General features: G+C 39.8%; 1 protein-coding gene across 1 annotated transcript in view; it reads right to left on the bottom strand.

Annotated features, from left to right (window-relative positions):
- Positions 1 to 17,583, bottom strand: part of CLCN5 (chloride voltage-gated channel 5) — a 186,196-nt gene that overhangs the window by 38,032 nt on the left and 130,581 nt on the right. The window contains exon 3 of the mRNA XM_020897507.2: positions 12,501 to 12,647. Coding sequence (XP_020753166.1) covers positions 12,501 to 12,647 — 147 coding nt within the window. The remainder of the gene's footprint in view (positions 1 to 12,500; positions 12,648 to 17,583) is intronic.

Raw genomic sequence — 17,583 nt, 5'->3', positions numbered from 1 at the left:
GACTCTCTTCCCCCACAACCATCCCCCAGAGGCTCCTGCACTTTCCCATGATGCAGGAGCTGGAACACCAAGAAGCTCCGGGACATTCAACCTGTCGGCTCGGTGCCTGTGTTGTTCTGAAGGTCAACCCTGCACCCATGTAAGGACTGACTGCTGAGAGCTGGGCTTCCCAGGTGGCGCTAGTGGTAAAGAACCCACCTGCCAATGCAGGAGACGTAAGAGACACAAGTTCAATCAGATGTTGAGAGAGATGGGCATCAGAACTGCAACAACAGTAACAAATACATATGTGCTATTAAAATAAAGTTTGAGGGTTACAAGAAGTATACAGGAAGATGGGGCATGGCAGAAAGGGACAGGAAAAAAGGCTTTTGAGATAAGCATTTATCTAGATTCTAATAACACCTTCAGACTCCATGGCTCCCATTGGATACAGCTCTGTCCCCACAGGACTGTAGACATTTGCTTGACGGTGTATCTTTTAAGCTTTCTGTTCCCAGCCATCTGTTGTAATCTAGAAGTTCCCCCACCCAACTCACTTTCATTACCAGTGGAGCCAGGGTGCTAACTGCCAGAGTTACCAGTGTTTGCAAAAACAACTTGAGGAGCTTGGTTTGGTACCACTGTACAAAATGGATGCAGAAATGGAATTAGAAGGGCTAGGTTTGACAGTATTGCTGAGAGGGTTGTCTATATAAAGAAAATAGCCCTCTGCTCCCTTACTTGCTTCTTCATCCCTTCCTTCTCAACTTTATACTTTACAAGGAACTGACAAGAGGACTGGGAAATGTAATGGATAGGGAGATCTTGCTCTAAGAAGTACGTTCCATACCAGAGTATTGAGAAACCCTTTGGCTAGCACAAGCCTATGTAATTACTTATACCTATTATTTTAGAAGCAGCAACTCACCAGTTCTTCTGTACTGAGCCTACATTGGTTTCTCTCTATTAATCTCCAAAAGGAAGCTGGGGAAAAAGAGATTAGCAATCATTCTTTGGCAGGGGGAAAAACTTCAAGAGAGGAAACAGCAAGTAGGAGATTCTTCCCAAACTCATAGGAATAGTGTGATATTATGGACAAAAAAATTATTTAGGACTTCCAGTGGTTAAGACCTCATGCTGCTAATGCAGGGGGCACAGGTTTGATCCCTAGTCAGGGAATTAAGATCCCACATGGTATATGGAACACCCAAACCAAACAAAAATGAGTTAAGCACACACACATATAATCTAGGAATTGCTCTTAAACACTTGGACCTGCGTACACCAACATATGAATGTTATTCACTGCAGCACTGGGAACAATGAAAGAGTCCAGTAATGGGGGAATAGCACAAGGAAAGAAGCAGACTGATGTGTACTGAAATAGACAAATCTCCCAAACTTACTATGTGAAAAAAGCTATTTCCAAAATAATAAGTAGATTTTAAAAAATTAATTGTGTATCTCTGTGTTAACTGGATAGAAAAAGAATTGAAAGGGTCATAACTGAATTATTTCGAAGGGTTATCTCTGGAGTGGGAAGTTGGCAGTGAGGGGGAGGACTTTTACATGTTATATACATGTGCATTGTTTGAATCTCTAACAGTGAGGTGTGTTTATGTGTTATGTGTGTTTCTAAAAAGAAAAATAACAATAATGCAGCTAGAAGATTAGAAACAGAAGACATTGCGAAGGACAGACTTCTATTGTGAGAGGCAGACCACTGGGGTATTTGTAAACAAAACAGGCGACAGGTTTCAGACAACACCAGGAGAAATGTACCAGAAAGAAGATGGCTTACTAAATTTTTAAGTGAAAGTCAATGGGAAAAATAGTCTTCGTGATCAGGCCTGTTGTGCAGCAGTAAGAAGATACAGATTCTAAGCCTAGCTCCATAACTCAGTAATTTTGTCACCCTGAGCAACTGCCTTCATCTCTGTGGCTTTATGGTTCCCCATCTGTAAAATGAGGGTGTATTAACATGTATGATTTTTACAGTCCTTTCCCACCCTCATACTCATTATTTTAGCAACAACTACTTGTGTATCATTCATACATTGTGCTAAATGACTTTTGAGAAGACCTTAGCTTTGAAGAATTTCAAAGGTATTTTGATTGCATGGTTACAGAATACTCTTCTGGCAAGATCATAAAATGGTACTAATCTTGGAAAAGAAAGATTCAGCTCAGCAGTGAAGGAGGGCACACCTAGGACCAAATGCATCTGGTCTACGGCTAACCAGAGCTATACCAACATGGTTACCAAATCTCTGGGGAACCCGCTAGCCACAGACCCCAGAAACACTCACCACAACACTCCCGAAACATCAGAGTAACCCTTTCCTCTACCCTAGAATGTCATAAACTGGAACAAGTGCGGTTCAAAAGAATCCACTCAGGATTTATTAGAGGTCAAATGTTTGTCCTCTAATTTTCTTATTTCAAGAGGGGACCAAAGCGGTGTAACTAATTAGAAAATAAATGGGGAGCTTCCAGATTCAACCCTTACAAGTAAATAGCTCAGCTGTCTTGCTGTTCACTTGAAACTAATACAACACTGTAAGTTAACTATACTTCAGTGAAAATAAATAAATAAAAAAGAAGTCACTCCTATTTGAACAAGAAAAGGCTAGAAAAAACTGAAAAATGAGTAACTTTTCCAGAACTCACCAGGGAATTATAAGGTTGCAAGGGAAATTCCAACCCCCAAATCTGAAGAGACAGGCTTATCTGAAAAGACACCGAGAAAGATCTGCTTACCTGGCCACTTAAATGGCAATTCTGACTAATTTCTGAAGGCTGAGTGTGGACTTATGTGAGAATAAGAAACTTCTGAGCCTATACTTTGGTGTTCTCAAAGAAAGACCTCCTCCAGACTCTGATCAGAAGCTAAGAGTTCTCATTGTGAAATAGGCCAAACAGGTCATTCTAACAAAGGCCTATGCTCCAGGGGAAAATACTTTGCGTGAGACTTATCCCAGGTGGGGGAAGGGTATTCTTCCCTCTCCAGCCCCACTCCAGCCTCCTAATCTAACCTAAGGGAAAAAAAGCCAAGTCAGGGGTCTGGGCTTCCTGGAAATGCATTGGAAATGCTGACAGGAGTAAGGGGCAGGGAAAACAAAACGCTATACCACTGGATTATATTTTGTGAAGGTCAAATACAAAACACAGGTCCAAAAGACACTGTGATTTAACCAGAAAATTGTAAAAATAACCTATTCCCCCATACCATACCACTATACCAATAGGGCTCCTGTATACTGGCTCAGAAGGTAAAGAATCCACCAGCAATGCAGGAGACCTGGGTTCCATCCCTGGGTTGGGAAGATCCCCTGGAGAAGGGAATGGCAACCCACTCCAGTATTCTTGCCTGGGAAATCCCATGGACAAAGGAGCCTGGTGGGCTACAGTCCATGGGGTCACAAAGAGTCGGACACGACTGAGTGGCTAATGGTTTCACTTTCATACTTAATAACAGTGAATTACAGCTGCAAGACATAGAATGGGAGTTGTGCTTAAGGAAACTCAGTCAAGAGAGGAGACAAAAACAAGGACACGAGAGAGATTTAGCCTCCTAGCACCAATGATTACACCAAACATTAAACACAGCCCAATTCCTAGCCAGTTTAACATAAATCTTAACACAAGAGAATTAAACTAGAACCCTACAGAAAAATAGCTGGAAAATGTCAAAATACCTGGAAATTAAGCAACACACTTCCAAATAAGCCATGGGTTAAAGAGCTCTCAAGATGACTTTTCAAACATTCTGAAGTGAAAATGAAAATACAACATAACAAAATGTGTGGGATACAGCAAAAGCAGTCCTTAGAAATTTATAGTATTAAATGTATATATTAGAAAAGAAGATCTAAAATCAAAAGATCTGACCCTCACCAAAGAAGAGATACAGATGGCAAATAACAAATGAAAAGATGCTCATCATCATTTGTCATTAGGGTAAAGCAAATTAACAATGAGATCCCACTGCACACCTATTAGAATGGCAAAAATCTAAAACACTAACAATACCAACTGCTTGCAAGGATGTGGAGTTACAGGAACTATCAATCATTGTTGACAGGGAAACAAAATGGCACAGCCACTTTAGAAGACAGTTTTGCAACTTCTCATAAAACTAAAAAGTTTTATCACATAATCCAGAAATCACACCCATATATTTACCCAACTGACTTGAAAACTTATGCCTATGGGAAAGCTCACACACAGATATTTGTAGCAGCTTTAGTCAAAATTGTTAAAAGTTGGAAGAAACCAAGATGTTATGCAGTAGGTAGGTGAATGAATAGACTAACTGTGGTATATCTGGACAATGGAATATTATTCAGCAATGAAAAGGAATAAGCTATCAATCTACACAAAGACATGGAAGAACCTTAAATGCATATTGCTAAATGAAAGAAGCCAATCTGAAAACTCTTCACACAGTATGATTCCGTTTATAAAGAAATTCTCAAAGTGTTAGTCACTCAGTTGTATCCAACTCTTTGAGACCCCATGGACTATAGCCCACCAGGCTCCTCTGTCCATGGGACTTTTCAGGCAAGAATACTGGAGTGGGTAGCTATTCCTTTCTCCAGGGGATCTTCCTGACCCAGGGATCAAACCCACGTCTCCTGCACTGCAGGCAGATTCTTTACTGGCTGAGCCACCCAGGAAGCCCAAAGATATCCTGGAAAAGACAAATTTATGAAGATGAAAATGGATTGATGGTTGCCAGGGGCTCAGAAGAAAGGACATTAAATAGGTAAGACATTGGATTTCTCAGGGCAGTGAAACTATTCTGCATGATACTATATTATATACATGTCACCATATACTTGTCAAAATCTATAGAGCTTTAAAGCACAAATAGTGGACCTTAATGTATGCAATTTAAAAAAAATCCCAGGATGAAATGCATTAAGTGACAAAAGAATCTAATTATATTACAAATTTGTGAAGCAGCCTCACTAAAAGGGGTAAAAGAAAAAGATGCTGACCCAAGTAACTAGAAATGAATGGAGTTTTTAAAAGTAAAGGCAAAAGGAATTTTGTATAAGTGCTTTATTCTAGTTGATAAAGTAGTTTCCCATGAAGGATATGGGTTAACAATTTGAAATCCACGCATGTACACTGGAAATGAACAGTTAAAAATTGGATGGTGGATGGTGAGAGCCATGTTTCTCACTACCTTAAGGGGAAGGTTACAGACAAGTAAGGGAAGAAGGCAAGAATGAACCATGTGTTAATGCATTAGAATTAGAGACATCAGTATGATCTCATGTTAAGCTTAATATAGATGCAGATAGTTAAATATGTAGGTCATTATACAGATATATTTGTATTTCCTTACTGAGAGGGCCTAGAATCAACAACACCCCAATCGATAAAAGCACACTGAAGGCCCAGATCTTGGTTTCTAATACCATCCTCCAATGAAAGGAACCAGGGCTCCTTGGAGAAATGGCTGATTCTAGGACTGAGTCAGGAAATACATAACATGGGCCTGGAGTATGTTGTAGTACCAGGAAGTAAGTAAGTGCTCAAGAAACCTCCATAGTGACAGGGGTATGTCAAAGGGAAACAGAGCCAACTGAAAGAGCTTTGAATGCCCAGCTAGAAACATTTGAATAAAATTAATAATAATAGATTATAGTCCAAAGATTAAAGAAATGAGTCCCTACTGTTATAAATAAGTGATTGAATAAATAACTGGGAGAGAATAGAGAAATCTCTAATGAAGAACAATTCCAAATAGTATCTTTAGATACTTCATCCGCAAGGAGGTAGAGAATAACTTCCTTATTCTTGTCAGCTATGCAGTGACTTCCTTCCAAAGAACACATTTCAAAAGGATGAAAAAAGTATAATTTCACAGTCAAAAAAATTGATAAATACTGCCTCAGCCAAGTGATCAAGGTGAACATCAGCAGTCATGAGTCATACTGACGGCATATACCGTTGATATGAATGTGGTAAGAAAGACATTTTACCTCTAGTCTTCTCCCCCAAGCTTCAGTCTAATTATGAGAAAAACATCAAACTAATCCCAGTTGAGCAACAATCTACAAACACCTGGCCAGTACTCCTCAAAACTGTCAAGATCACCAAATAGAAAGAAAGTCTAAGAAACCATCACAGCCAAGAGGGGCCCAAGGAGACACAATGATGAAATGTAATGTTGTATCCTGGGTGGGACACTGGGTAAAAACTCAGTAGATCCAAATAAAACATATACTGAAGACAACAATATAAACACATAAATGGGGGAGAGATTACAGGGTGTACATTCTAGAATCTGACCAGGTATTTTCCCATTAAGGAAACTTTAAAGCTTTTCAAGCCTGTGGACCATCACCATACACCTCATTTTATGGGTTCAGCATATAAAACAAGTGAGGTTTACGGCTGCACAGAGCTTCTGATATCAGTCACTCTTTTTTCAAGCTCAAAAAGCAGCAATAACAATTGCCATTCTCCTAGGCTAAGTGTTTAAAAAATCTGCCTGCAATGCAAGAGACATGGGTTTGATCCCTGGGTCAGGAAGATCCCCTGGAGAAGGGAATGGCAAATCATTCCAGTATTCTTGCCTGGAGGATCCCATGGACAGAGGAGCCTGGTGGGCTACAGTCCATGGGTTGCAGAGAGTCGGATTCTGACTGAGTAACTAACACTACTACTACTACTACTTCTGCTACTGCTGCTGCTACTATTACTAGGTTAAGTGTTTAGGAAGTTTGGATATCTTGAGGGTGATGGATCCCAAATTCCGTTTCCTTCTGCTTCTCATACCATGCACACAAATTGCTTGAGTCAGTTTGGGAGAGCCTAACTGAGATGATGATGGTAGGTTTTTCCATTCTGGTTTTTTTTCTAATAGCAGGGCAGAACAAGTAGAACTGTTTCACAACTTCCATGGTGTATTTCACGCACTGTCATATTTTTCCTTTTAAAAGAGTTTTTTCCCCTTCCCTGGGACATCAGGAGCTTATGCTGAGGCTGGCAGGGGTGGTCTGGGCATATGCTCACATGCAAGGGAGAAATGGCCTGCCTATACTCCACCTGGCCGGAGAAGGCAATGGCACCCCACTCCAGTACTCTTGCCTGGAAAATCCCATGGAGGGAGGAGCCTGGTAGGCTGCAGTCCATGGGGTTGCTAGAGTCGGACATGACTGAGCGACTTCACTTTCACACATTGGAGAAGGAAATGGCAACCCACTGCAGTGTTCTTGCCTGGAGAATCCCAGGGACAGGGGAGCCTGGTGGGCTGCCGTCTATGGGATCACAGAGTCGGACATGACTGAAGTGACTTAGCAGCATACTCCACCTGGGCTTTTAAGTCATCTCTGATGTTTCTGGTCTGTTCTCCATCTCTAATTGGTCTTATTGATGCTCACTCCGAAATTTCTCCAGAACTTATTCTTCCCCCATCTCCATTCCTGCTGTCTTAATTTAGGCCTTTGCTCTTTTGCCTATATTGCTCAAAACTAATATTTTAATGGTCTTCCAGTCTCCGCATACCCTTCCCCTGAATCCATCCTCCACACTGCCATACATTCTCTAAAACATAAATCTAATCACATCATTCCTCTGCTTTTAAATCATTTGGTAACTGCTTGGTTACAAGGTAAGGTCTAAAAGCTCTCCCAACCTATCTCCTACTCCAACTGTCAACCATCCCCACCCTTGAGCCTCATGCCCCAGACTCACAGCCTCTGTTTATTGAGCAGAAAAGGGTCTCTCATGCTGCTGCTTCCTTTACCTATGCTGCACTCTCTGCCAGGAATATCTCTTCATTCTACAGTTAGGGAGTAGCAGCAAGGCAGGCTAGGTAGAAACGTGAGGAAGTGAGAGGAAGAAGAACATTACCAAAACAGTACAGTTCATATCTGGGTGTTCCATAAAATACTGAATGCATGCATGACTGAATTGCTGACAAGGAGTTCCAGGCTGCGGAGGCAGGCAAGTGAGAACAGATGGACTACAAGAATAGCTCTGAATTTTTTCCTGTTACTCAAACCCTTTTTCTATTTGCCGCCTCCTCCCATTCATTCAGATCTCTGTGTTTATGTTTCTTGTAATTTACAGACTACTATAACACTACCTCAGATGCATTTAACTGTGCCATGCATAATTTATTTATTCATTCCTCATAAATCAGCCCCTCCAGCCATCTGGAAAGCAAGAACCACTTCTACTGCCTTTCAAGTTCCTTTTAACTAATCTTTTTAGAACGTGCTATTGTGCCTGGTACAAAATGTAATAATTTATGCACAGTTTCACCACCGAATATCAAGGACTTTATGACCTTTCTTTTCTATTGCCGTTGTCATGATCATTAGGAAATCCTGTGTGAAAACATTAAAGTAAGAACAACTAAAAAGCAAAGCAAGAAAATTATATCATTACAGAGTATTGTAAGTGGACTGATTTTTGTGCATGGTTCATGGAAAACAGCTTCATTATTATATGGTCAGACTCTGGAAACCACAAGTAGTAATTCTCCTGTAAAGGACAGTGCAAAGTGAAGGACTGCTCACTTAAAACCGTATTCTACAATCATAAGCAATGTCAAAATCTTGCCTGCCTCAGTTTTCTAGTTTATTAAATGAGAATAACGGATATTCACCCCCATCACCTACCGAGAGCAATATGGACACACAAAAAGTACTTTGGTCACACAGATGCCATATGAAATCATTTTTCATTAAAAGCAATGATGATAACTAAACTACTCTGGTTTAGCCAGAAGGCTTAAGTAGAGGTAGTTAACAGATGCCCTAACTGACCACTTCAGTGGAGCCGGTAATTAGCATAACTGATTCATTATGGTTATAACTACACATAAATGGACATGATACACAAATGTTCCCTTTACATTAGTAGGCAAATAGGAAAACCCACCAAATACTAAGCTATGAGTACCTCTCTCTTATGAACTTTAAATTCAGGGGCTCTCTTCTACTGTCACTGCCCTGAGGTAACTTTACCAGGCAAATTTCTTGTTATCTTTATTTAAAATTTATTTATTTACTCATTCATTTATTTTTGGCTTTGCAAGGTCTTCATTGCTGTGCAAGCTCGTCTAGTTGCGGCGAGTGGAGGTTACTTTAGTTGTGGCGTGTATTTATTTTTGGCTTTGCAAGGTCTTCATCGCTGTGCAAGCTCTTGTCTAGTTGCGGCGAGTGGAGGTTACTCTAGTTGCGGCATGCGGGCGTCTCATTACAGTGATTTCTCTTGTTGCAGAGAATGGGCTGTAGGGCACGTAGGCTCAGTAGTTGTGGCTCCCAGGCTCTAGAGCACAGGCTCAATAGTGTGGTGCAGAGGCTTAGTTGCTCCACGGCATGTGGAATCTTTCTGGATCAGGGATCAAACCTGTGTCTCCTGCACTGGTAGGCAGATTCTTTACCACTGAGCTACCAGGAAAGCCCCTTGTTATCCTTTTGAATCCATGTTTTTCATACTGGTATATTCATCCCAAGTTGTTCACCTCCCCTCAGAGAAGCCTTTCCTGACCTTTCCAACTACAGTATTATTCCCGGTTATCATCTATTGTCATAATTAACTAGAGAATCTGTCTGTTTATTTATCCAACTAGATCTAAATTCCAGATCAGCTTGGATCTTATCTATGTTAATCCAGCCACTGTATTCCTAGTGCCTATAGCAGTATCTGGTTCATAGCAAGTGCTCGATGAGTATGTGAAGGAGTTTGTCCTCACAGTGACAATAAGGTTCATTCAAACTTCTCAGCATGACATTCAAAACCCAAATTTACTTATTTAGGCTTATATCTTCCATTTTACACCTCTATATATTATGTTTGCTGCTCTGTAAAAGCTTACTTTCTGCCTTGAATGCTCTTCCTCCTACAAAGTAACTTATCTTCCAAGGCCCTTCTCAAACACACCTTTTCTGTGAAAATTTTTCCAGTCCCCCCCCCTCCCCACACACAGAATGCGTTCTCTGCTAAGTTCTTATAAGAGCTATAGCACTTATAATATAGGGTTATAATAGACATAAAATAATGATGATGATGATAGCTAACATTTTATTGAGCATTAACTTGATGCTAGGTACATAAGCATTTGATATATTATCATCTCATTTAATCCTGAAAACAACTCTAAGAGATAGATACTGTCATAAATACTTATGTTTCTGTTAGGCTAGCTAGAATCAACTTCATGAATGCAGGTATGGTGTCTTAAAGCCTTGGTAATTCCCAGAACCTAGAAAAATAACTGCAATGTCATATGCTCTTAACACAAATTTGCTAAATAATGAATTCTGACAGTAGTTTCTTGCCCCATGACTTCACTTTGAGAATGGCAATCCCAGTAACTTAAAGAAACAGACAACAGTTTTAAGTACCTAAATTTAATCTTAAAGTGATACAGTCCTTTCTAATTATAACAAGAAATGCAGCAGATACAAAAGGTATATACAAAGTTTATACACATGTAGCTAAATACAAAGTTTAAAATATTTGAATATTAAAAAAACAAAGCTAACAAAGGCAAACCAGGAAGAGAAAAAATATATTTCAACCTACATTAGAAAAAAGATTAAGAATAATGATATAAAGTGAAAGTCGCTCAGTCATGTCCGACTCTTTGTGACCCCATGGGCTGTAGTCCATGGAATTCTCCAGGCCAGAACACTGAAGTGGGTAGCCTTTTCCTTCTCCAGGGGATCTCCCAACCCAGGGATCTAACCCAGGTCTCCCACATTGCAGGCGGATTCTTTACCAGCTGAGCCACAAGGGAAGCCCAAGAATACTGGAGTGGGTAGCCTATCCCTTCTCCAGTGGATCTTCCCAACCCAGGAATCAAACCGGGGTCTCCTGCATTGCAGGCAGATTCTTTACCAACTGAGCTATAAAGGGCTCTTATAAAAAAAATAAGATAGCCCATTAGAAAAACAGGAACATCGTATGAACAGGAAACTTTCGGAAAAAGAATTTTTTTTGGCCATGTCATGGGGCTTGTGGGATCTTAGTTCCTCAACCAGGGATTGAACCCAGGCTCCTGGCAGTGAGAAAGTAAAGTCTGAACCACTGGACCACCAGGGAATTTCCCAGAAAAAGAAATTTAAATGGTTAATAAACATGAAAATATGCTCAAGTTCATTAATTTAGAAAAGTAAAAATTAAAATAATGGAGATATATTTATTTCATCATATTGTAAAGATGAAAAAATAATTATAATATTTAGCACCAGTAAGGTGGTGGGGAAATACACACTCTTACACAGTCATGCTACAAAAATGCTCTCATACACTTAAAAGATACATACCCCCCCACACACACATACACACACAAATAGGAAAATATTGTAAACAACTGAAATGTGCATCAATAGAAGCTTAGTTAAATAAACTATGCTATAGCTAGCCCATGAAATTATATGTAGCCAATGAAAAGAATGACATTACTGGATAACCAAACAATACATACGAGGAATTCTCCATTCATAAATATATTCCAGATAATAAAAAAAAATTATAAAAGGGGGAAAGGATTTGAACAGACATTTCATCAGAGGATATAAATTTGGCAAATACGCACATGAAATGATGTTCAAAATCATAAGCCATTAGGAAAATGAAATTAAACCATCATGAGATAACACTACATAGCTGTTAGAATGGTTAAAATAAAAATTAATGAAAATACCAAAAGCTGTGGAGAATGCAGGACAAGTGGAACTACCTACCAAAGGTGGCTAGCTCAGATGCAAAATGGTACAGCCACTGTGGAAAATGGTTCAGCAGCTTCTTATAAAGTTCAGCACACATTTATCACACTATTCAGTGATTTCACTCTGGGGTATACTATTCAGCAAGGAATGAACAACTTGGGTGAATCTCCAAAGCATTAAGCTGAGTAAATGAAGTCAGTCTCAAAAGTGGACATACTGGTCTTCCTTGGTGGTCCAGTGGTTAAGAATCTGTCTGCCAATGCAGGGACACAGGTTTGATCCCTGGTCCAGGAAGATCCCACAAGCTGCGGAGCAACTTCTGAGCTTGCACTCTAGAGACCGAGAGTTGCAACTACTGAAGCCTGTGTGCTCTAGGGCCCGTGTGCCACAAGAGAAACCACCACAATGAGAAGCCCATGCACCACAATGAAGAGCGGCCCCCACTTGCCTCAACTAGAGAAAGCCCAAGTGGCAACGAAGACCCAGCACAGTCAAAAATGCAAAATAAAAAGCTGACATACTATGTGACTCCATGTATATGACATTCTCGAAAAGGAAAAACTATGGGCCAGAGAACAAATCAGTGGTTACCAGGGGCTGGGCGTAGGGGAGGTCTGAGTGCAAAGGCTAAGAAGAAGGAATTCTTTGGAAGTGTTTAACTATTCTATATCCTGTTGTTGGGAGGGGTTACAAGTAATCTACACACATGTTAAAACTCACAGGATTGGGTACCAGTAGATAAATTAATATTATTGTATATACATTAGAAATAATTTTGAAAAAGATAAATTATCATCAGGAGTAATAATATACCTTCTATTTCTCCATCTAAAGGAGGAACATCATCTCTCATGGAGAAATCCATGGCTGTCCCTGGTATGTCCATCAAGTCTTCATCACTGGAGCTACTTTGGAAGCTATTAAAACTCCCCTGGTGAAAGCCTCTGTGATCCATGGCTCCTGCACAAAAAGAAAAACAGGAGGTTTATTACAATGAGTTCCAAACCCCTTACCACTTATTCTTTTTTTTTATTGTGGTAAATACACGTAAAATAATTTACCACTTAAACCACTTTAAACTGACAATTCAATAGCAATCAGCAGATTTGCAATGACACGCAATCATCATCACTCTTCATTTCCAGAAATTTTTCATCATCTCACACAGAAACTCACTATGCAATAAATGTAACTTCCCGTCTCCCTCTTACCCCAGCTCCTTATAACCTCTATTTTCTTTCTCTCTGTGGATTTGCTAACTCTGGATATTTCATATAAATGTAACCATATAGTATGTAGCCCTTTGTGTCTGGCTTCTTTCACTTCTCATATTTTTTTCAAGGCTCAACCATGCTGTAATATGTATCAGTCTACATTTCTTTTCAGGACTAAATAATATCTATTGTATGGATATACCACATTTTATTGATTCATTTATCAGTTGCTAGACATTTAGGTAGTCTTCAACTTTTGGGTTACCATTTATTCCTATGTCTTATTTTATGTTATTATTTAAATAATATAGACACGCAAACTACTTAACATATTCAGTTACCCTCCAGATATAGTGCACTGCTACCCTTACCATGTAACACAAGAGACAATTCTCCACATGGACATCACCAGATGGTCAATACCAAAATCAGATTGATTATATTCTTTGCAGTCAAAGATGGAGAAGCTCTATACAGTCAGCAAAAACAAGACCTGGAGCTGACTGTGGCTCAGATCATGAGCTCCTTATTGCAAAATTTAGGCTTAAATTGAAGAAAGTAGGGAAAACCACTAGGCCATTCAGATATGACCTAAATCAAATCCCTTATGATTATACAGTGGAGGTGATGAATAGACTCAAGGGATTAGATCTGATAGAGTGCTAGAAGAACTATGGACAAAGGTTTGTAACATTGTACAGGAGGTAGTGACTAAAACCTACTCAAAGAGAAAGAAATGCAAGAAGGCAATGTAGTTCCAAGAAGGCACAATAAAGGACAAAAACAGTAAGGACTTAACAGAAGCAGAAGAGATTAAGAGGAGGTGACAAGAATACACAGAAAAATTGTACCAAAAAGGTCTTAATGATCCTTGACAGTGTGGTCATTCACCTACAGCCAGACATCCTGGAGGTTGAAGTCAAGTAGGCCTTAGGAAGCATCACTACAAACAAAACTAGTGAAGGTGATGGAATTCCAGCTGAACTATTTTCAAATCCTAGAAGATGATGCTATAAAAAGTGCTGCACTGAATATGCTAGCAAATTTGGAAAACTCAGCAGTGGCTACAGGACTGGAAAAGGTCAGTTTTCATTCCAATCTCAAAGAAAGGCAATGCCAAAGAATGTTCAACTTACTGTACAATTGTACTCATTTCATATGCTAGCAAGGTTATGCTCAAAATCTTTCAAGCAAGGCTTCAGTATTACATGAACCAAGAACTTTAAGATGTACAAGCTGGATTTAGAAAAGGCAGAGAAACCAGAGATCAAACTGCCAACATCTGTTGGATCATAGAAAAAGCAAGGGAATTCTAGAAAAACATCTACTTCTGCTTCATTGACTACGCTAAAGCCTTTGACTGTGTGGATCACAACAAACTGTGGAAAATTCTTAAAGAGATGGGAATACCAGATCACCTTACCTGCCTCCTAAGAAACCTGTATGCAGGTCAAGAAGCAATAGTTAGAACTGAACATGGAAAAATGGACTGGTTCAAAACTGGGAAAGGAGTACGTCAAGGCTGTATATTGTCACCCTGCTTATTTAACTTATATGCAGAGTACATCATGAGAAATGCCAGGCTGGATGAATCACAAGCTGGAATCAAGATTGCCAGGAGAAATATCAACAACCTCAGATATGCAGATGATACCACTCTAATGGCAGAAAGTAAAGAGGAACTAAAGAGCCTCTTGATGAGGGTGAAAGAGGAGAGTGAAAAAGCTGGCTTGAAACTCAACACTCAAAAAACTAAGATCATGGCATCTGGTTCCATCACTTCATGGCAAATAGAAGGAGAAAAAGTGGAAGCAGTGACAGATTTTATTTTCTTGGGTTCCAAAATCACTGCAGATGGTGACTGCAGCCATGAAATTAAAAGACACTTGCTCCTTGGAAGAAAAGCTATGATGACAAACCTAGACAGCATATTAAAAAGCAGAGACATCACTTTGCTGACAAAGGTCCATCTAGTCAAAGCTATGGTTTTTCCAGTAGTCATGTACAGATGTGAGAGTTGGACCATAAAGAAGGCTGAGCACCAAGAATTGATGCTTTTGAATTGTGGTGCTGGAGAAGACTCTTGAGAGTCCCTTGGACAGCAAAGAGATCAAACCAGTCAATCCTAAAGGAAATCAACCCTGAATATTCATTGGAAGGACTGATGCTGAAGCTCCAATACTTTGGCCACCTGATGCAAAGAGCTGACTCACTGGAAAAGACCCTGATGCTGGGAGATAAGACTGAAGGCAGAAGGAGAAGAGGGCAGCAGAAGATGAGATGGTTGGATGATATCACCGACTCAGTGGACATGAATTTGAGCAAACTCTGGGAGATAGTGGAGGATGGAGGAGCCTGGCATGCTGCCAGTCCATGGGGTTGCAAAGAGTTGGACACAACTTAGCAACTGAACAACAACAACAAGGACACAGAGGAAACTGAATCTCTCAGTCTTCCCTCCTGTCATTCAGGAAGAACTGTCTTTACTCTCTACTTAAGAAAAAACAGTTTCTATACTTTGCTCTGGATCTGACCGTGCCTTACTCTGAGTATCCTTATCCTTTAAGGAAACCTACTATCTCTAGCTCTCATCTCTATCTTAAGCTCCAGAAACTAAATTCCCAAGAACTCCGTATACACTTCTTTTGCTGTTTCAAACCCAACAGGATGAAGATCAGAAACAAGCAGAAATAACCTTAACCTAAATACAAATAATAACCTCCAAACAAGGCATGTTCCCTGCCCTCACCCCTCAAATCAACTTTCCCTTTTAAATGTAGATGGCATCAGAGTCAATATCTACACTTAATATTGGTCTAACTCTGGGATTTACTATGTTCAACAAACCTATAAAAGCACTCAATCTTAGCAGTAGGTATTCCAGGTTTCTAGAAATCTTAAAAGAAAATAAGCACCATTTTAGCTGATGAGAAGAACTCGAGAAATTTTCTTTCTGTTTAAATTCATCCAACACCCATGAATTCCAGTGACTAGCACTGAAAAGTAGGCAAAAAAAAAACTGCAAAACGATGCAGAATCCTTTCCCTCTCTCTTCACTGGTTACATATTTCATCCAGGAAATGATTTAAAACACACAGTTCCAGCAATTCTACATTAGCCACACAAATCATAAGAAGAAAAAGTATGAGGAGTCCAAAAATAATTTATATTTGGCTTTGGAATATGTCCTGTAGTCATATTTTTAGAGGGTGTACCTATTGTTCTGGGAATTCATTAAAACAAAATAATGACACTACACGATGAAGACTCAACAAAGGAGAAGCTGGAAAACTTTTCCATTTCCCCATAGGGGCCTTACAAACTCCTTCCTGTAACCCACTGACACAGAACAATCTGGCTAAATTGAGCTGCCTCATTTCAAACATTTCCTGCAGCAGTTATCTGGTTCAGTGTTTGGATTATAAAGTACTTCCTTAATAAGCATATAGAAATAAAGTATCAACAAAAGAAAATTATAAGAAGCAAGCAGATCAAGCAAAACAGATGCAACAGACTTGGGGTTCAACAGAGAAAATAACCATAATCAGTAAAACTCAAAAGTGGTATCTTGCCTGTGGATAATACATTATGGTAGTCTTTAGTTTTTATTTTGCAGATATAAAACAGTTCCATAAGAAAAGTTAAGGCAGCAGAATACTGAGGAAATAATGTAAAGTTCCTACAGTTAAGATTTGATCCTGCATTTAGTTGAACTCCAAGTCTATTGCTCTCTCCATAATACTTTTGAGCTTCCCTATGAGATGCAGTCCAGAGAATGGCACATCTGGAATAAATCAAATCTCTAGATGGTCACATGCGTGAGGTCAGCCAGAATTTAGGGTAGACCAGGAACAAAGGGGATTTGTTTTATTATCCCAACTAATGGATTACTATAGGGCTTGTCACACAATGGAGGGCTACAGGGGAGGGTAAACAAGGAAAAATGTTGTTTGGTTGATATCTGCATTACATAGCTGACATTTTCAGGGCCTTTTGTCACCTTCTTGCTTAAAATCATAAGCTGGTTCTTTTGCCTCTGGGTCAGGTTTACATTTTTTTTTAGCATGGCATTCAGAGCCCTATCAAAGCTAAATCCCATCTTCTCAGACAGACTTATCTCTTGCCACAGATTTGTTATACTCCACATAGGCCTTGTACTTCTACATCTCCATGCCTTTGCTCGTCGGGTCCAGATATTCCAGCTGAAATCCCATCCAGCCGCCATCCTCTTTTCAGCCTGGTGAAATCCCCTTCAATCCATCTAGGGCCAGCTCAAACAGGCTTTTCCCTCAAAGCCCCCTTTGTTCAGACATCTATGCTGATTGCATAATCTCTTCCACTTGAGTCTTGTGACTACACCATGTCCTTCTCACTTCTGTTGTCTCAACAACTCTAGTGTTGTTCCTGAGAAGGTATTCAATAAACACTTATTGAGGAGGATTCTAGTTGGGGAGGAAGGGTATTAGCTAATCAACATATTTATGTAGCCAACACTCAATAAATTTATGCCTTCAACTATGAGGGAAGAGGATTAAGGATACAAAAAGCATTTGTTACCCTGTCACTGCTCTCAAGGAATTTGTGATCTAGTTGGGGAGTAATAGCTCAGTTGGTAAAGAATCCGCCTACAATGCAGGAGACCCCGGTTCGATTCCCCTGGAGAAGGGATAGGCTACCCACTC

This window comes from Odocoileus virginianus, unplaced genomic scaffold, assembly GCF_023699985.2.
Source record: "Odocoileus virginianus isolate 20LAN1187 ecotype Illinois unplaced genomic scaffold, Ovbor_1.2 Unplaced_Contig_22, whole genome shotgun sequence".
NCBI lineage: Eukaryota > Metazoa > Chordata > Mammalia > Artiodactyla > Cervidae > Odocoileus > Odocoileus virginianus.
The sequence above is the reverse complement of the archived record's forward strand: the minus strand, read 5'-3'. Positions and strand labels throughout refer to the sequence as shown.